This window comes from Oncorhynchus gorbuscha, linkage group LG16 (genome assembly GCF_021184085.1).
Source record: "Oncorhynchus gorbuscha isolate QuinsamMale2020 ecotype Even-year linkage group LG16, OgorEven_v1.0, whole genome shotgun sequence".
Lineage (NCBI taxonomy): Eukaryota > Metazoa > Chordata > Actinopteri > Salmoniformes > Salmonidae > Oncorhynchus > Oncorhynchus gorbuscha.
Window position 1 is genome coordinate 19848975 of NC_060188.1, and position 20496 is coordinate 19869470.

General features: G+C 40.7%; 2 protein-coding genes across 5 annotated transcripts; one reads left to right on the forward strand and one right to left on the reverse strand.

The window, feature by feature from the left end:
- Positions 1-1894: 1894 nt before the first annotated feature.
- On the forward strand, positions 1895-15904 carry LOC124000854 (phosphomannomutase 1-like). 4 transcript variants are annotated; one of them, XM_046307523.1, is made up of 8 exons: positions 1895-2315; positions 4357-4474; positions 5294-5385; positions 5599-5690; positions 9683-9782; positions 10154-10229; positions 12678-12793; positions 13135-15904. In XM_046307523.1, the coding sequence occupies exons 1-8, from the start codon at positions 2235-2237 to the stop codon at positions 13255-13257; spliced, it is 798 nt and encodes a 265-aa protein (XP_046163479.1). In that variant the 5' UTR covers positions 1895-2234; the 3' UTR covers positions 13258-15904. The 4 variants fall into 4 exon arrangements, with proteins under 4 accessions (XP_046163479.1, XP_046163480.1, XP_046163481.1 ...); XM_046307524.1 differs by having other exon boundaries at positions 5294-5370; XM_046307525.1 differs by lacking the exons at positions 9683-9782; positions 10154-10229; positions 12678-12793; positions 13135-15904 and adding an exon at positions 7470-9667.
- On the reverse strand, positions 14558-20404 carry LOC124000857 (cold shock domain-containing protein C2-like). Its single transcript, XM_046307531.1, has 4 exons — positions 19633-20404; positions 17934-18287; positions 17592-17714; positions 14558-17361 (listed from the first exon to the last, which is right to left on the reverse strand). Exons 2-4 carry the CDS (start codon positions 18113-18115, stop codon positions 17187-17189), a joined length of 480 nt encoding a protein of 159 aa, XP_046163487.1. The 5' UTR covers positions 18116-18287; positions 19633-20404; the 3' UTR covers positions 14558-17186.
- Between the last annotated feature and the right edge of the window lie 92 nt (positions 20405-20496).

Sequence of the window (20496 nt, forward strand, 5' to 3'; positions counted from 1 at the left end):
CACCTCATTTGGCCGCCTTTCGTTCCAGTTCTCTGCTGCCTGTGACTGGAACAAATTGCAAAAATCGCTGAAGTTGGAGACTTTTATCTCCCTCACCAACTTCAAACATCTGCTATCTGAGCAGCTAACCGATCGCTGCAGCTGTACATAGTCTGTCCTGTGTATCAGTTGTAAATAGCCCCCCCGGGACCACCCATATTGTATGCACACATGACTGTAAGTCTCATCCCCATACTGTTTTTATTTATTTACTTTTCTGCTCTTTTGCACACCAATATCTCTACCTGTACATGACCATGTGATCATTTATCACTCGTGTTAATCTGCAAAATTGTAATTATTTGCCTACCTCCTCATGCCTTTTGCACACAATGTATATAGACTCCCCTTTTTTCTACTGTGTTATTGACTTGTCAATTGTTTACTCCATGTGTAACTCTGTGTTGTCTGTTCACACTGCTATGCTTTATCTTGGCCAGGTCGCAGTTGCAAATGAGAACTTGTTCTCAACTAGCCTACCTGGTTAAATAAAAGTGAAATCAAATAAAATAAAACCTGCTGCAATTCAGCATTGTATGATCTCCATTTCTGACCTCAGTTCTTTGTCCATTAATCACATTTACATCAATCTTTTTGACTAAAAAAGACACAAAAAAACAAAGTCTACCTAACCTAGTCTTAAATGTTGGTTAATGGACAACCCTTTGTGAATTGATCAGATGGCCCTTATACCTAGTATCTCCTTAGCATAGTCTAGTGATGGGCCTATTAATAAAAAACCTATCCCGACCGGTGCTGTTAGTCTTATTGTGTTCATGATTATGTAGCCATTCTCTTGAAAGTGGTGAATGAGGTTATACAAAACCATCGAATTCTATAAAATATGCCTCTGATATTGATACCTAGATGAAGGTGCCTTGTGCGTACCAGCTAAATATAGAGCAAGGGTATACCAAGATAACTGGTAGATAACTGGTAGAAGGATAAAAGACACACAACATGAGTTTTAATTGATTTAGTTGCAAGTTCTATTAGTCGTATGTACAGGATACACGTGGTCCAACGAAATGCGTACTTGTAGGTTCCTTCTCGACAATGCAACAATAAGAAATATATTCGAAATCTATTTGAAATGCATGGTTTTCATGTCCATTTATGATGTTAGAATATCAAAATATGGACTGTTTATTAAGGAGTGATGCAGAACAAATGGCCGTCTGTGCTAATAGGGACCAGGACTATCATCATGTCTTCATGTAAACAGATACCAGATACCCTTAACAGACAAATCTATCTAACAGCTCTCAGAACCTCCTTCGGGATATAGCTGTTCTGCACTATGCTATTTGGCTTCCATAGTGCACAGGCATGTATATTGTTTTAGCCTGCCCTCTTGTGGGCAACTAATTTACTGATAATAAAAGCGACCACACACAAACGTCCTGGTGATCCTGCACAACAACACTATCCAGACGGAGCCAAGTGTGAGTGTGTATCTTGGAAGTTGGATCTATTTGACATTTTACAGAGGTAATTAAAGCAACACTTGATGGATCTATCACCTAAACGTTATTCATCATACATTTCTCATTGCCGTGGCTGACCCGATTAATGCCCTGGCTGGCCTGACATGCAGTAAGGAATCATTCCATTGCTTGGGCTGTGAATTTATTATACGATGCCTACATTGTACATATCTAGGCACAGTCTGAGCACTGTCCTCCCCTCTAGGTGAATGGTCGAATGACTGTTGAGATGGGTGTTAATCAGTCTTGATTTGACATGGGGGGCGATGGACTTCTATGTTTATATATCTTTGGCAACGCCCACCTCGCGTCATCAAACATAGAAGCTGCGATTGGCTGTTTGCATGTAGTTTACGAGAGTCAATACACTGGTGCAAAATAAACCTGAGACGTGTCGAGCTGCACGTGATGATTCTCTGAATTCGATCGAAAACGGTGGCAGAACTATTCTTCAGTCTGAGGATAAGCTACAGTTCAACAACTATTGGATATGGTTTGTCGTTATCTACTAGACCGCGTGGCATAAATTATTAATCCAACTAGTGGTAGGCAATACATTTGTGTACTGTATTGTAGCCTATACAGTAGTCTTTGTTTTGCATAAGAGGCTAGATCAGAAAATCGTCACTCTTACCCAGAATATTTCTTACATATTAGTAACATTATCATTAATTACACATTCGTAACACTATCATTGAAAAATAAGAAATGGATGAATCAAACGGTTCTTCAAAAAGGACTATTCTGTGTTTATTTGACGTGGACGGCACTCTTACCCCACCGAGAGAGGTAGGCTAAATAACGTTTTTCATTATCCCATTGTATTGTGTTTGTCATTTTCTTTCCTCTAATGTTGCTGTCGAACTTGTCAAGGCTTTCTATTTTTAAAGAATTATACGGCGCTTTGCCAATTGCCGTGCCATCTTGATATAGCAAAACTGTTGCAATAATGTCAATGTCTTATCTGCTGCAAGGTCTGGAATGTTCCTGCACGCTATGTAATGATTTACTATTTTCTGTCGATATACTTCCTGATAATGTAGGCAAACAGTATCATTTTCTGTCCTTCCAAGTTCTTGCTTTCATATATGATTTAATCCCGTGGTTGTAGCATACAAATGCAGTCGTCCGCCAACGTTGCATCTGAAGTTTGTATTTCACTAAAAGTAGCGCGCGCCCCATGCAGCAGAGATATAATTAATTTGGAAGAACGTCATGTCCACCGTCCGTACGAGAACACGACTGTAGGCTACTGTTGCCTACTTGCACAACACGTATGATGTCAAGTTTCATATAGCATCCTGGTGATGGTCAACCCTAGACCACTGTTACACTGCTTATGCTTATTCAAATTACCCTATAACTGCTGTTTCCTGGAAGTTTCAAGTCCGTCCATATGAAGTATCAATTACCTTGCAACTGTTCGCGCCGATTCTTAAAAGCACAGTGTTTTCTATATATATTGCCACACTATTAGGTTGGAATAATACTGTGAAATTGTGAAAATTATAATCATGCCCTTTAGTGTAAGAGCTGTTTGAAAAGACAGCTGTTTGAATTTCAACCTGTTTTGGTGGGATGGAGTTTTGGCATGCCTGGTGATATCACAAGGCAGGAAATGAGTTAATAGACCAATGAGAAAGGTACTTACAAACCTTTCTGCCAATAACAGCACCATTTTTCGTTTTCCCCTCCCCACTCAGACCACTCTCAGACAGTCCTAGCAAAATTCTTGCTCGAGAACTTGCTCTTTGCTCTGAAGCTGTTTTTTGTTTCTTTTTTGACAATTAAGGTACTTAATTTTTACCCAGATTTTGAGATAACAACAGCTGCATTGGAACTTTAACTGACAGATAACTGATAGTAAACAACTTAAATTGGGAACATGGGGTAAAGAGTCACATCCTACCCTAAAAACTCGGACTACTTTGATCAAGGATGTTGACATTCATAATGGGGGTAGCCTATTAGTTATGTCCTTAGCCTCTTTTGACCCTCGGACTTGAAATGCAAGATAATCAATTAATAATCAGTGAAACGGCTCTCTAGTGCTTTTCATAATGATTTCAGTAGTTGAACAAAAATGACTCATTCATATGTTGATAAATGGTTGACTCGGTTGCACAACGCTGCATCCAATGAATGTCTTTGCAATTGTCATGTGTGAAAATAGGCACTTCTCCATGTCTTCAAATAATTATATTAAACAGGATGATAAAGTTGATTATCTCTCTTATCTCTGCCCATCATCACAAGATGATGTCTTTGTTGTAACAGCCTACAATATGATATTTTTTTTGTCTATCTGTATTCTTGTCTCAGTGTCTGGACTGGTGATGTATAGAAACATTCAATGACCGTCGTGTAGGCAGTGCCCAGTTCAGCAGCCGCTGGTCGGTCACAGAGACATAAGTGTGCAGAATAAACCCACTGCCCTTATATTATGTAATGCAGTTTCCTCATGTGAACATGAAGAGGTCCCTGCCTGATCCATCTGCCCAAGTCTCTCTGGCAAGATGGAAAGCTGGTTTAATAGGATTAATTCTGAAGAGGATGAATAAACCACTATCAAAGTTGCTCCTCCTTCAGAGACAGATGCCTATCTCACTCTGTCTATGCTACCTAACCTCAAAAACAAAAGCATTCTCCTGCTTTGTGGTCAGACAACAAAAGCTGTTTTCAGGACTGTAAATGCCTGTCTTGTCACAGTTTATATTATGAGTCCCTAAAACTGTGTTTTCAATGATAGACAACACAAACAGGTACTGTGTGTGTGTGTGTGTGCGCTTGTTGTGTGTACGCGTCATGCATGTGTGCTTACATCCTGCAGAAAATTGACCCTACGCTGGATGAGTTTTTCCAGTCTCTGCGCAGGAAAGTGAAGATCGGCATAGTGGGTGGATCAGACTACTCAAAGATCGCAGAGCAGCTGGGTGAGGGAGATGAAGGTGAGCGCTCCTCATACTCACTTTGGTCTCATTTCAGTCTCACATATTCACCCTCAAACCCACATCATTGCCTTTCTCTCACAGGGTTTGCAAACCCCAAAAGGATGTTGCTTTCGTGGTAATGAAATTATTTCAGGGAAATAAGGGAGACCAGAGAGACAGTTTTGGGGCTTTCACGTTGGCAGCCTACTCTCATTTGACATCAGTCCATAAATAACAGACATAGACGAAAGCAGCTACATCATAACTGATGTCTCCGCTCCGGGTCGCACATGGACCCAGGTGGAGTTACATGTTTGCTCATGTACCTGTGTTACCTTGACACACTGACCCTGTGGTGGAGTTTACACACAGCAGTGGAGACTGGCCACCAATACACTGACAACTGACAGTTATCACTCAGAGCAGCAACAAAAGTAAAACAATGAACGATAGAGTAATTATGAGTGGGAGTGCTACTAGTGCATTCAAGGCTTTGTTTTCAGTGCATTTCTGCATCAACAGTTCTCCATCCTGATCATCCCCAGACTGCATTATGCAAGACCGATTGAGATGATCTGTACTTTGATACTCTAGCCATGTGAGATATGTGTACAGTGAATGTACAGGACAGAGATTAAACTGGACTGTTCCAGGTAGTGTTACATAGGTGGTAATCTGCAATGACCAATAATCCCGCTGCACCAGGTACAACATGCCTGTGTTCCAGTTGGGGGAGGATTTTTTTAGGCCCTGTGCTGGTAGCTTGTGTTATCTATTTACTATGAATGTTTTCACAGTAACACACTTTTACCTAATTGTCCTCTTTTTCTCTTATAGTGATACAGAAGTTTGACTATGTGTTTGCTGAGAATGGCACGGTGCAGTACAAAGACGGGAAGCTCCTTTCCAAACAGGTGGGTGTGACTGAGGTGAGGGAAGGAGTAAAATATATTTTCGCTCACTAACAAGCTATTTAAACCTGATTCCATGTAAACAACATGCAGGGACAACCTTTTTTCTTGTAAACTGTATTCAGCTAAGAAGATTGGAAGGGAAAGTTATGATCGGGCCTTTAAGAGAATTGCACTGTGTTAATAAGAAAAGACAGTTCAAATATTTGAACTATGTCCTCTGTCCTACAGGCCATCCAGAACCAGTTGGGAGAGGAACTACTGCAGGACCTCATTAACTTCTGTCTCAGCTACATGGGGCTGATCAAGCTGCCCAAGAAAAGGTGAGACTCCCTCCCTCTGACCTACTTTCAGCTCCTTTTCCTTTCAGCTCCTTTTCCATCCTAGTCATTCAGAGGCCCCGTGGCCACGAAAACCTGTCTATCACAGCTGTAGGCATTGGAGAAAGGAATTTATTATTTTACCTTTATTTATACAGGTTTTTTCTCATTGAGATAATATCTCTTTTCCAAGAAAGACCTGGTCCAATAGCAGCAGGGGGAACAACGTTTCAGACAAAACTATAAACACACATACAGTACAACAATTACATATTACATTAAAAACAAACATCTTGACTAAAAACAGCTGGCCTACAAACAATTACACTCTTCTATGATATATACATCGATCAAGTGTTTAAAGTTCACCAACGGAACTAGATAATCACATTTTAAAATGTTCAGGAGAGAATTCCAGGACCACGGTGCTAAGTAACTCAAACTATTTCTACCGTGACCTGTTCTAATTTTTGGTACTGTTAGAAGCAAATCAGAATGGGACCGTAATTTATATTTATTTACTGACCTGACTAAAAAAGAACGGAGATAAAATGGCATTTTACCCAATATGGCCTTATAAATCAGTGTATACCAGTGTTTAAGCCTACGCAAGGTCAATGACGACCAGCCAACAGCGCTGTAGAGATCACAATGATGTGTTAGACATTTCTGATTTGAAATTAACCTGAGGGCTGCATGATACACTGAATCAAGTGCTCTCAGGGTAGTGGCTGAGGCCTGAATATATATATATATATATATATATATAACATCACTAAAATCTAAAACTGACAGTAATGTACATCGTACCAGCTCCTTCCTGGCCTCAAAAGAAAAACAAGCCTTATGCCGGTAATAAAATCCTATTTTCAGCTTGAGCTTCCTTATCAAGTTCTCCACATGCACAATGAAGCTCAGCTTATCATCAACCCACACACCCAAATATGTGTACACTTTAACTTGCTCTATAGTATGTCCAGCCAATGTAGCAATGACATGACTTGTAACATGCCTGGCATTTGAAAATACCATGCATTTTGTTTTACCCAAATTTAGAATTAGCTTTAAATCATACTCCCACTTGGATAAAGAACAGTATAATCTGCATAAAAATGAACATCTGCTCTTTCAATAAAATCCCCAATGTTGGTTATATAAAAAATGAACAACAGTGAGTGAGCCAAAAATAGAACCTTGTGGAACACCTGAGCACATCTCTATGGACTCAGATTTACAACCTTCCACCATTACACATTGTGTACGATTTGATAGGTAATTTATAAACCAATCTAGAGCATGACCAGTAATTCCACAACATTTAAACTTTGCACTAACACAGCATGGTCCACGGTGTCAAACGCCTTCGACAAATCAATAAAAACAGACACACAATGTAACTTCTTATCAAGAGCACAGTGGATGTAATTTAAAACCTTCAATGTTGCTGAAACTGCTGTGGCCAGACCTAAAACCTGATTGCATTCCATTTAAGATGTTGTTTTCTTGGAAGTAGGTCTTTAGCTGCCAACTAACTAAGGACTCCAGTACCTTTGACAGTACAGACAATTTTGATATGGGTCGATAGTTGTCAAGTAGCGAGGGATCTCCACCTTTCAGGAGAGGCAGTACAAACGCAGATTTCCATAACTTGGGGATTTCCTTAACATCAAGCGTAAGGTTAAAATACATGTTAAGGGGGAGCAATGATGTCTGCGGCTAGGTGTAGGAGGCGATGGTCTAGTTCATCAGGGCCAGGGGATTTATCAAATCAATTTCTTTCAGGGCTTTACACACTTTTGAAACGGAGAAGGATGAAAAGGAGAACCTGGTGAAGGAGTGCACAGGGGTGTCAGGTAAATCTATAGGGGGCTCAATTATACCTTTGACCTTTAGAAATAAACTGCCTGCATCTAGAAAATGCTGGTTCAAGGCTTTCAGAATGGAGGTTCTCCGAGTTACAATCTGTGTGTCGACCAACAATTTTTTAGGAAGCTGTGTATCTTTTCTGCACTCCAACATTTGTATGGATTATTTACATTTTGTGAAGTAGATTTCAGGTAGTGGTCTGCTTTCAACTTACAAATCATAGCCACACCCATATTTCGAAGATGTTTAAAGGCCATCCAATCATCTGCCAAACCAGTCCCTCTTGCTTTTGCATTTCGTTCCCTTATGATTTTTGTAAGTTCCTTAGTAAACCAAGGGTTTTCTCTGCCCTTATTCATGAATTGTTTTTAAAGGGGCCTATTGCATACATCCTGGAATGTATTGTGGAAGTAAGAAAAGGCTAGTTCAACATCAGGGATTAATTCCATTCTATTCCATTCAATGCTAGATACATCATGTAAAAAAAACTTGAATGTCAAACCGCTTCCAGTTTCTTTTCGTAATAACACGTGGAGATTTCTTAGGAATTTTACCATCTCTCACACAGGCAATAGCACAGTGATCACTTATGTCATTTGCAAAAATACCAGAAGCATTAAAACGATGAGGACTATTGGTTAAGATTTAAATCAATCAAAGAGGATTGCAGAGGATATTTTATATTCAACCTAGTTACACTTTTGACAATCTGAGTGAGGTTGTAGGTATTGATCAGAGCTAGATGTTAGCCAGTCCTGATTCAGATAACCCATCAGGACAAACTCTGTGATAACAATTTTAAAATACAATCCAGAGAGCCCACAGTAGCAGATGGAGGTCTATAACACCAAGATACGGCACTATTTAAAGGTTTAGGTTCAAAGAAAAATATTCAAATTGCTTAGGTTTAGTAACAGAGGTCAGAACGACCACCGAGAACTTGTCTTTTACATATACAGCAACACCACCACCCTTAGATTTTCGATCTATACGAAAAACAATGTAACCATTTATGCCAATATTTTTGTCTGTAATAGATTTTTTTAAAGCCAGGTTTCAGAAAGCATAAATACATCCGGGTCGGCAGTTTTTATCCATATATTCACAAAATCAAGCTTTGGCAGAAGACTTCTTACATTTTTAGATGCAAAAACTTCAGGCCACTCTGACTACTTAATTCGGCAGGGGTAAGAATGTCAGGACCTGGGTTAGACTGGACATTTCCAGACAAAAGAAGCAGCAAGATAATGGCAGGTCTAGATCGAGTGTTACAACATTAGGTTTGACAGACAGCACTTGAAGGAGAATCCAGAGTCACACCACATATTTCAGGAGATGTGTAAAGTCCAGAGGCATGGTTAAGTACCAAGAGAACAGTCCAGAGGCATGGTTAAGTACCAAGAGAACAGTCCAGAGGCATGGTTAAGTACCAAGAGAACAGTCCAGAGGCATGGTTAAGTACCAAGAGAACAGTCCAGAGGCATGGTTAAGTACCAAGAGAACAGTCCAGAGGCATGGTTAAGTACCAAGAGAACAGTCCAGAGGCATGGTTAAGTACCAAGAGAACAGTCCAGAGGCATGGTTAAGTACCAAGAGAACAGTCCAGAGGCATGGTTAAGTACCAAGAGAACAGTCCAGAGGCATGGTTAAGTACCAAGAGAACAGTCCAGAGGCATGGTTAAGTACCAAGAGAACAGTCCAGAGGCATGGTTAAGTACCAAGAGAACAGTCCAGAGGCATGGTTAAGTACCAAGAGAACAGTCCAGGGGCATGGTTAAGTACCAAGAGAACAGTCCAGAGGCATGGTTAAGTACCAAGAGAACAGTCCTGAAATGTAAGCAAAAGAGTCCCATTTCTCCCATATTGTTCGGGAGAAATGTGCAATAGTTCTCATGTACATTTCCGGAGCAAGCGTGGGGTTTCTCATTAACTTCTAATGGTGGCTCTGTCAGCGTTCCTAAGGGAGAGACTAAGACAGAGGGATTGATCTGTATCTGGGTGGAAATACTTATTTCCTTAAGTCCAATTCTGACTTTAACGCTAGAATCTCTAGAATTTTTGTATGATGGTTGGCAACAAAGCCAGTCTAAAGTATCTTCTTACAGATGAATGCCTTATTCTGCCCTCAGGGGCACCTTTATCGAATTCCGCAACGGAATGCTGAACATCTCCCCCATTGGCCGGAGCTGCACACTTGAGGAGCGACTCGAATTCTCTGAAATTGACAAGGTATTACACAGTATAAGAGTGCATAAATAATGATACAAACAGCAGTCATTATCTTCTAAGGAAAACATCTAAACATCTCAACTTTTTAAAATGAATAGTAAACAAACAAAGCACGTGTTATTGATTGAGTCATACTTTCAACCTCTTATAACCTCAAATCACTGCACAGTGCAAGCAGGCATGATTTTCTCTTATACTGTTATGTTGGCTCCTATTAAAAGAGGAAGAGAGTAAACAAGTCAAAACAATGCTGAACTTTCAAGATGGCTGAAGAGACACATTATGGAGGGTCTAGTGGTCGGATGGGTGATGTGGAGAGGCTTAACCCTTAGTGGCCTGAAGCCTGACCCCTTTCCTTAACCTCTTCACAGAGAGAGAAAATCCGGGAGAAGTTTGTTGCGGCCCTGCAGGAGGAGTTTGCTGGGAAGGGTCTACGATTTACTAGAGGTAAGACCAACTGCCACAGGATGTGAGCTGGGAATTAATATCAGTGTAACTATTAGCACCTCTAGTCTTGTATTTCAGTATTATTTTGTATGCCATCTGTGCATGGTGTGATATCTATATTTGAAGACTCATTTATCTCTCAGATAGAACCCTGTTATGACTTTAATATACTTGCTCCTTTGCTGTCTTTTCCTTGCTGTTGTTTCCTATCTACCAGTTCACAAAGACGATCTGCCATGCGTAGTCAATCTCCTGGACACATTGTGTCCAACTTCATTAAACATTACTCTCCCCTGCTCCACTCTCTGAGGTTCAGAGATGTTTTTCTCTGGTTAGTCAGACTAGGTGTTTGCTGACTGTAACGAGGTGTGGGACTTACTTAATGGCCTGTGAAACTGTACACAATTCAGGCAGCTGCACAAACAGCTGGAGATAAGGCTGCTGTCTTCATAAGGCACTCTGTTAAAGCCTTGGGCCAGTAGCAGCAGTAGTTACAAACACACACATTCATCCTTACTTCATCCTAACGGCCTTACTTCACCCTAACTGAGTGACTGCCCTGGGAATCCCTCTGATTGCTGATATTAACTGGAAATCCTTCTGGTTGCTGATGTGGAAGCTGATGCTAATAGCACTGGCAGCAGAGCCAGTTGGAGGGCTGTTTGTACTGCAGCCGCAGAGCCTGATAAAACGAGCCAATGAGAAGGCTAGTGGATAAGATTTATGTGTTTGCTCATTGCAGTCTGTATCTGCACGTCTACCCTGCCTTGGTTTGTTCACATTTCACATATGCAATGCTGTTTATGCCTATGCAGCACTGTCTGTTCTTACGCCATAGATTTTTGCCCGTGTCACTCAGCTCAAAAGGCGACATTGCAGCGTCACTTCAAATACAGGCACCTTTGTCCTGGCTCTGTTTTCTTTCACCTTTATGGTGCATGGCCAGGGGCAGGGAAGGAACTGTGTGGGGGATGGGCTGAGGATGTGGGCGTTTGTGGCCAATACACCCTCTGATTGGCTGAAACCTCCCTAGCTGTTGCATTTGTGAGCTTTCCCTTAGGGTCAAGCAGCAGTTGCTACATGCATTTCTGGACTAATAAATTAATGATATGTAACCATTGACTCTTTTTAAATATAACTTATAAATGCCATATGATCTTAGTTCAACTCTCGTACCCAATCAGAAAACAAAATATAAGCTAGTTTTACTCCAAAGTTTGTAAATGTAAACAAACACTGTATAGCCTGAAAACATGGTTAAAGTTGTACTTTTGATAACATGGATGGTCAGTCCTTGCATTCATAGCTCTGCCTTTGAATTTGTGAGTGCTTACATTTCTCCAGTCCCATCGCCACACCTTCTACTGAAACAGTGGTGAGGAGGGCACTTTGTTATTGCTTCAACTGATGATTGCTGCTTTAAACACTGGGGGGTAATGAAGTAGAATCTGAAGGCAGGGGGGATGGGCAAGAAGCAGAATTTAAACTTTGCTGAGGGCTTTTCGTGCACATTCACGGCTCGTTGACCTGAATATGTAGCACAATTTAAAGACTAACTGCTCTGGTTGTAGAATGAAAAGGAAAGTGCGATTTAAAAGAAAGGAGTCAGGCACAGGCTGTGTTTGTGGAACTGAGTCTACCTCATGGGGCAGCCTGATGGCTGTCACATACTGTTAGGGACCTCATGGGGCAGCCTGATGGCTGTCACGTACTGTTAGGGACCTCATGGGGCAGCCTGATGGCTGTCACGTACTGTTAGGGACCTCATGGGGCAGCCTGATGGCTGTCACATACTGTTAGGGACCTCATGGGGCAGCCTGATGGCTGTCACGTACTGTTAGGGACCTCATGGGGCAGCCTGATGGCTCACATACTGTTAGGGACCTCATTGGGCAGCCTGATGGCTCACATACTGTTAGGGACCTCATGGAGGTCAGCCAAGTAGTGAATAATCACCAATAATAAGACTGTCCTCCCTGGACACAGACTGTATGTCAAAGCCATCATCACACAGTCGATGCACAGGGCATAAATAAGTCTGTTTTGCTGAACTGAGCACAGTGATTGGGGCTTTTAATAACCTTCATGCTTTTCGAGGGGAGAATGTGTTGGGCTCCAAGTCTGTTGCAGAGAAATGTGCAGCATTAACCGGTTGAAGTTGCAGATGAAAAAACATCTTGAAACTGCTGTTCCTGTAATGGGGGAAATATCACACCTATTTTACATGCATTGGGCATCCTCACTAATCAGTGCATTGACCAACCACAACCAATATCCCTGACATGGCATGAGAGAGCTGGTTGTAGTGCGTTAATAATCATCACTAAAACATGACAGGATGTATTTGATGGGGGGGGGCTAATATTCGGTTCAGTAACATGATGTCAAATTGTAATGTATCAATTGAATTTGACTGAATTATTCCCCCTTTTGTGCCTCCCTATTCAGGCGGTCTCATCAGTTTTGACGTGTTCCCTGAAGGCTGGGACAAGAGGCTCTGTCTGGACGTGCTGGAGGGGGAGGGCCTGGACGCTATCTACTTCTTTGGCAACGAGACGTCTTCTGTAAGTGAAGGGGAGGACCTTGTGGACGTGTCAGTGGTGGGGAATGCTCTGAGGCTAATGATAGCAATGAGAGTAGGATTGTGCTGTGGCTTGAATGTTGAATGTTAAAGGTTAAAGTTCAGAGATCATTGTTGTTGTCAATCTAAGTGGAGTTGACCCCTGCCTGAAACAATGTTGCATGAGCTTTGTTATGGTTATGTGTTTAACTTATTTTACTGAGACATAGAGAGAGATAAAGAGACAAGGAAGGAAAGAGGTCGACGAGTGAAAAGGGCAGTCGGTGCAAACCTATTTGCGAACAAGTAGATTCTAAATCCGTATCTACATTCCTCTCTGTTCAGGGGGGAAACGACTATGAGATCTTCAACGACCCACGGACCATTGGTTTCACAGTATACTCACCAGAGGACACAGCCAGGCACTGTCGAGAGATTTTCTTCAAAGCTCCCGCCAATGAGTCGTGATAAATCATGCAGCAGGCACTCTCACAGTCAGCTTCCCCTGGGCTCCCCCTGCTGTTCAGGGCAGGTACTAAGAGCACCTGAAGGAGAAGAGGTGGAGATGGGAGGTAAAACCACTACAGATTTGTTAAGTAATCCATGCATTGTCGTCGTATAATATTATTCTAACTAGCACTGGACATATAAAGGGATCATCAGTTATTCACATTGACTGGACTCTCATGGAAAGTGCTGAGATGTGGACAGATCTGCTTTTTTTAAAGGGATGGTAGCTCAAACAATGTGAGGAAGTTTACTAATATTTTCAGTTTTTTTATCATGACTAAGTATTTATCTAAGGTTTTAATGTAATATCTGACTATTTAACATCTATCAACCCAATGGTTTTTGTAGTGTGTCCCTGTATTTGTATGTAACATCAAATTAACCATAATGTCTTATAGGCCCTCCTGTAAGACAATCCTCTTTTGTGAATATCATGTGAAGAATTCTATACATTTTGAGTATATAATGTAAATACCCACTTATGTTTTGCACTAATATTGATACAGTTATCTGACTAACTGGGTTTTGGATCATTTGTTTTCTTTGTAAGTGTAGGAAGTGACTGGTGTTGTCTTTGAACAAAATGGAGCAAAACAGGAGAGAGAGAGAGAGAGAGAGAGAGAGAGAGAGAGTTGTTTTGCTCTGTGCCAGTCCACTTTCAGATGAATCGCCTATAGAAAATCTGCACCCCCTTGAATTTGTTTCACATTTTGTTGCGTTACAAAGTGGGATTGGAATAGATTTAATTGTAATTGTTTGTCAAGATTTTTACAAATGTAAAAACAAATTATAACTCAAATATAATTGTTCCTTAAGTATTCACCCCCTTTGTTTAGCAAGCCTAAATTAGTTCAGAAGTCAAATGTGGCTTAACTCACTGTGTGTGAAATAATGGGGGTTGATATTATATGTTTAGGTATGTTTTTGTATGACCACCTCTTGCTCTGTCCTCCCAGGGCTTTTCCCGAAAGCTTCAGAAATAAAGGCCAGTGATTGGTAGATGGATAACAATAACATATCAGACATTGAATATATCTTTAAGCACGGTAAAGTTAATAATTAAGTTGTGGATTATGCATTAAACCACCCAGACACATCAAAGATTCAGTCGTTCTTCTGAACTGAGCTGCAGGACAGGAAGGAAACTGCTTAGGGACGTCACCATTAGGCCATTGGGGATTTTAAAACAACTACAGAGTTCAGTGGCTTAGATGGGTGAAAACTGAGGATGGATCAACAACATTGTAGTGACTCCAAAATAATGACCTAAATGACAGAGTGATAAAAAAAAAATTTTTAAACACACAGAATAAAAATATTCCAAAACATGAAACAAGGCATGAAAGTAATACTGCAAAAAAACCACAGCAAATGAACGTATTTTTTGGCCTAAATGCAAAGCCTTATGTTTGGGGCAAATCCAACGCATCACAGAGTAATTGCCTTCATGGTATGGGTATGCTTGACATCGGCAAAGGCGGGAGTTTTTCAGGATGAAAACCAATGGGATGGAGCTAAGTACAGGAAAAATCCTATAGGAAAACCTGCTTCAGTCTGCTTTACATCAGACTCTGAGAGAGGAATTCATCTGTCAGCAGGACAATAACCTACAACACAAAGCTAAAAATACACTGGAGTAGCTTACCAAGGAGACAGTGTTGACTTAAAGCTGCTTGGAAATCTATGGCAAGACTTGAAAATTGCTATCTAGCCATGATCTCCAACACCTTGACAGAGCTTGAATAATGCAAAGCTCTTATGACACTTACCCAAGATGACTCAAAGCTGTAATCGCTGACAAATGTGTTTCTAACATGTATTAACTCAGGGGGGTGAATACTTATCTAATCAAGGTATATAAAAACAAATGTTCAACACTTTTCTTCCACTTTAAGAGTATTTTGTGTAGATTGTTGACAAAAAAATATAATATTATAATTAAATCAATTTTAATTCCACTTTGTTACACAACATGTGAAGAAATCCAAGGGGGGTGTAGATGTTCTACACAAAATGGTTCTTCAGCTATCCTCATAGGAGAACCGGTTTCAGTTCCAGGTTGAACCCTTTTTTTATTCCAGCTAGAACTATTTTGGGTTCGATGTAGAACCCTCTTTGGAAAGGGTTCAACCTGAAACCAAAAAGGGTTATTCAATGGGGACAGCCGGCCGAAAAACCCTTTTAGGATCTAGATAGAAAAAAAGGTACTAAGTGTTTAGACACTGTAGGGAGAAGTCTTACCTCATCTATGCAATTACTTATAAATGATTCCTGCTACTTCAGTCTGCACCGCTATAAGAAATGGATCTCACAGATGGCTTATACAGCCTTTACATTACCTACCCAGTATTCACAGGTACACATCCTTTAGTTGTATCAAATCAAATTTTATTAAAAGGTTAATGACGTCTGCTACAAATATAATAATCTGGATGTCTTCACCCTTCTGCCAAAGGCCATTAGACCTTCCTGAATGACAAAGGTCCAGTGGATTCACTTGTACAGTTTGATCGACATACACTAATTGTGAAATCATCATGTGACTGTTGAGTACTGTATTCATTTGAACTATGTTCATTGTAATAAATTATTTTATATCATTGTGCCAAGTGTGACTTGTTTGTTTTTGTACAACAGATGGAAATTATAACTAAGGCGCATAGGCATGGCATTCTAATGTCACATACTATGTATACACCCTTATCTCCAAAGATAAATATTTAAAAAAGATAAGCCATCACAATTGTGAATCATAAAATGTTATTAGTGCTCTTTCAAGGCTCACATAGAAATGAGGGTAAACTATAGCCACAGTGGCTTGTGTAACAGAAAATGCTCTGAACTGTGACCAATGGAAAACCTAGCATTTTAACTAAAACTAATATATGAAATAAAACAACCCAAAACAGTAAGAATGAAGGATATAAATATGCATAGAAATTTCCTAAATATGGAGAAATGCTAAACATAATAGGCAGACATGAAACAAATATGAATAATGGTTCAGTAACAATCAAATGATAATATCAAAACTTAAACAAAAACATTAAAATGTATTTCAATTCCATTGACAGTGTGTTACAGTGTCTCTCAGACAATAGAAAAGTTTCAAATAGTTTCAAAAACCTTGCAGTAATTTTCTCATACCATCATGGTGAGTTACAATTTGCAAACAGGACTACATATTGCCACATGATAAAGCCTAATAGGAGTTGTAGTCGGCTCGGCAGTATTTCAGAATGGAAGTTCAAGTTTAAGTGCATTTGTTTGACTACAATACCCAAAACGTAAATCCAGTAACCTCAAAACGATCAAATAAATATATATAAATACAAAGATGGTTGTGTACCTCAAATATTAATAGTGGCTTTTCCATTCACAGTAAAATATAAATCATTCTTCCAAGCTTTTTGACATGACATCTCTCCCTCCCTTCTCGATTGCTCTCTCAATCAGACGTTTCCAATTCTGTACCTCTAAACCTTTGTCAGTTATTTTCTCGCCAACCTCATTTTGATTTCATACCAATAGTAATGCTTCTCCTCAAAATGGTGTCGGATTTCTCATTCTATTTCCTCCACCACTGCTCTGTTCCCTCACCCATTTTCAGTACCTTCAGGTTGAACATATTCTCCTCCCTTACTTGCTTTTATGACTTATCAATCCAGTCTGTACCAACCACATCCTAGTTCACGGATGGCCAACTTGTGTCCTGAGGAGCCAGTCAGTGTATCTAGAGTTTTGTTTCAGCCCAGCTCTAGCACACCTGATTTAGACAGACTCTCCAGCACCAGTTGGCCGTCCCTGCCTGCCCTAGCCATACCCCTCAACCTCCCACCCTAGCCCTCCCTGTAGCCAAGTGTAGATAAACAGGCCAGCGCTGAAGCCTAGCTCTCGTCTAGCTGGCTGATGATCTGGCCAGACCAGGTCTCATGCTTCGTCCCTGGGTTCAGATGAACAATCTTCACCTCCACGGCCTGGATCTTCAGGTTTTTGGGTGGGATCCGGGAGACTTTGTATGTGACCTCATCTCCTTCTACTGGGACATACTCGCCCTCAATACTGAAATAGATTGAATTAATGATTTAGATGTTCATTTACTGCACAATATGAATATGCAGTCAGTTCTTGCTCTGAACCTTGACACATTTTATCTGACACTGAACACTGATGTTACATTGCTGCTCTGAGATAGAAAGCTGTGAACAGAATATAAAAACAAAAGGACATTCTGTTCATTTTAGCAATTTGCCAAGCTAAAGAAGGCTTTTGTAGTGATGAAGGCCACTCACTCCGAGATGTGAACAAAGATGTCATCTCCGCCATTGGAGGGATGGATGAAGCCATGACCTTGTGACCTGCAGAAGCTCTTGCACACGCCCTTAAACGCTGGCCCTGAGGTGGCCCGCACCGTGCTGATGAGAGACAGGGGAGAGAGCATCATGTCCACTCTCAACAAAACATTACATCAACACACCATATCCCTTCTGCTACTGCTTGTGGAAATAAGTTCTTCTCTAAGAAGTTAAGGAATGTATATATAAATGTCATAAAAGTGAAGGATAATAAACATGCACTATCAAACCAATTATAATACAGAAACGCATTCATGAGCAGCATATCTAGATGCTTACGCTGAATAGGTGCGGTTGCGTTTGGTGGGCAGTGGGCTGGGCAGTGACCGGGGCTGGGGTGGCGCTCCCCTTTCCCACACACGGCTGCCCTCCCTCAAAAAGGGGAAGGAGAGGGAAAGGGGTGCAGCCCGGGGGGAGCGCAGAGGGGCCTCTGAGGGGGACGTCAGGCTGGGGTCTGTCATGGCTGAGGCACGGGCCAGGTCGCTCTTCTTACCACTCTACTAGTTCTTCACCACCTGCCCTGATGCTGACACTCCAGTTATGTGTTTGTCTGCTCACTGTCGCAGCTTTAATATATCTTGCTATTGAGTACACAGGTCAGTTTGTTTCAGCAGGTTTCTTAATGGGCCTCTGCTGTGAAGAAAGAAAGAAGAAAACAAACTAAAGTAAAAGGCAAAAGTGGAACCAGAAGGAACAACTGAAACAAAGACCGATTTCATGAAGTTCATCCCTACCGCAGAGAACATTATGTATCATTCATAACAGCTTCATATTAAGATGGATGTTTGGATTTACATTACTTGACACTTATGAAGCCATTTAGTTGAACACCCTGGCTAAGAGTATCAGCCTAGTGGCAATGTTTTACCAAAAATGACACTGGCCGCCTTTCAATTCATTGCAGACAATTTTTACTTTCAAATCCCATACATTTAAACTGCAAACCATTCCCAAGTCTGCCCACAAACAATAACAGGCTCAACTTAGATATATGACTGCTCTTTACATTATGTATCAAGTCCTTCAAGCTCAAGAAAAGCACAGCTTTAGGAATAGCTACAACAAAAGCAGTTAAATAAATGGTTAAAATAAATAAATAAAGCAGCCATTGTGTGCCAAGACATGGTGGGGCATATTGATGGCATGTGCACACAATAAGATAGGACACAGCACACACTCTAAGGCCAAGATGGCTTTGCATGGTTTAAGATTGTTACATTCTTTCGCTCTGCCTGCATCATCAAGGTTACAGTAAATCAGAGTTCTCTTGACAGCTCGCACGCTTTCGACAGAGCTGCTGGCAAAACGCAAGCCGTGTGTTTCTGACGTCAGCATGCAATACTGGAAAGCGTTGGATAATGACGACAAACCATAACATTAGGGCTGCTACATTGTAACACCAAAATGGTCAAATTAGAAAAGTAGATGATCCTTTCACGCGAATGAAAAAATGACTGTTTAAAGAACGAGAGGAATCCGTTTTTATAAATGAAAAAAGAGAAACAGTGAAGTCTATCTCTCTGGATACTTTATCTGGGCTACATCAGAATTAAATATCTGAAATAGTCAGTTAACTCGGCTCAACGTGTCCAAATAACGCAAGAAAAATCCCTCTACGTGAGACATTGATAACATTGTATGATTCGTCATGTTGCGGAGGCTAAGTGAATGACCAGTTTGCATTGCCAAATTATTCTGTAATAAACACGCATATCATCGGACTTTTTCCTCATTTCCAGAACATTCGAAAAGTCCGAGCGCGCAAACAGAGACGGTATAGGGATGAGTAGCCTCGTCAAAGGTATTCTATACCCAACAGTTGTCATTATCATACATTTCCTTTAGCCTATACTTTGGTCAAAAAGGCGGTCACACGTTAATGAATAGGCGACAGATTTTCTACAATCCAAACAATAGCAGGCATACCCATACTTGAATATTTGTACAATTATTTACAAAAAAACATGGGCCTACTTACTGCATTGCTAGAGTCCGTTTTGTCGGTAGAGGACGGGTGTGTGCTTTGTCAGTTACTATTATATAACATCAATTAAATAAATAACTCCAGTAAATACGCGTAGTCGCGGAATACCCTGATCTGCAGTGTGTTGTTGAGGCTGCGCAGCTGCCGCTGGCTGAGATCACACCGTAGTTGAGAGAATGGGCGTGATGCTTGTTTGCCGGAATTTGTAGGCATAACAAGACTACTATGCTCATACGTGTCAAATCGGTTATTACATTAAACATTTAGGTATTCGTATTGTAAACCATACTGATTTATTCCTTCATGTAATGGTTTAAGTTTTAAAAAATTACCAAAATCAAGATCAGAATATGATACATTCATTTGGCCTGGAAGAATATGGCTTCAATGGTTTATCAAAAATGTTGTTAGGCGCTTCAGAGGACCAACTCCACACCCACTAAAATAAACTCATTACAGTGAGGTGTAGTGCTTGTGGGTTCATGACAGCATTTCCTAAAGACTGTACTTTTTTAAATTATATTTTTGGGATACATGTCCTATACACAATTACAAACTGGGTGGTTCTACCCTGAATGCTGATTGGCTGAAAGCAGTGGTATATCAGAACATATAGCACAGGTATGACAAAACGTGTATTTGTATTGCTCTAATTACTGTTGGTAACCAGTTTATAACAGCAATAAGAAACCTCAGGGGTTTGTGATATATGGCCAATATACCACAGCTAAGGGCTGTGTCCCGGCACTCTGCTATGCGTTGTGCCTAAGAACAAGCCCATAGCCGTGGTATACTAGCCATATAACATCACGTCCTTGGGCCTTATTGCTTAAATAACCCAACTCAAAATCATGCAAA

Excerpts from the sequence above, each read along its gene's own strand:
- LOC124000857 (XM_046307531.1), bottom strand. The coding sequence starts at position 18,115 with ATGACAGACCCCAGCCTGACGTCCCCCTCAGAGGCCCCTCTGCGCTCC. Across the intron at positions 17,715-17,933 it reads CGCAACCGCACCTATTCAGC|CACGGTGCGGGCCACCTCAG; the intron begins GTAAGCATCTAG and ends GTCTCTCATCAG. Across the intron at positions 17,362-17,591 it reads ATCTTTGTTCACATCTCGGA|TATTGAGGGCGAGTATGTCC; the intron begins GTGAGTGGCCTT and ends AATCTATTTCAG.
- LOC124000854 (XM_046307523.1), top strand. The coding sequence starts at position 2,235 with ATGGATGAATCAAACGGTTCTTCAAAAAGGACTATTCTGTGTTTATTT. Across the intron at positions 2,316-4,356 it reads CTCTTACCCCACCGAGAGAG|AAAATTGACCCTACGCTGGA; the intron begins GTAGGCTAAATA and ends TACATCCTGCAG. Across the intron at positions 9,783-10,153 it reads AATTCTCTGAAATTGACAAG|AGAGAGAAAATCCGGGAGAA; the intron begins GTATTACACAGT and ends ACCTCTTCACAG.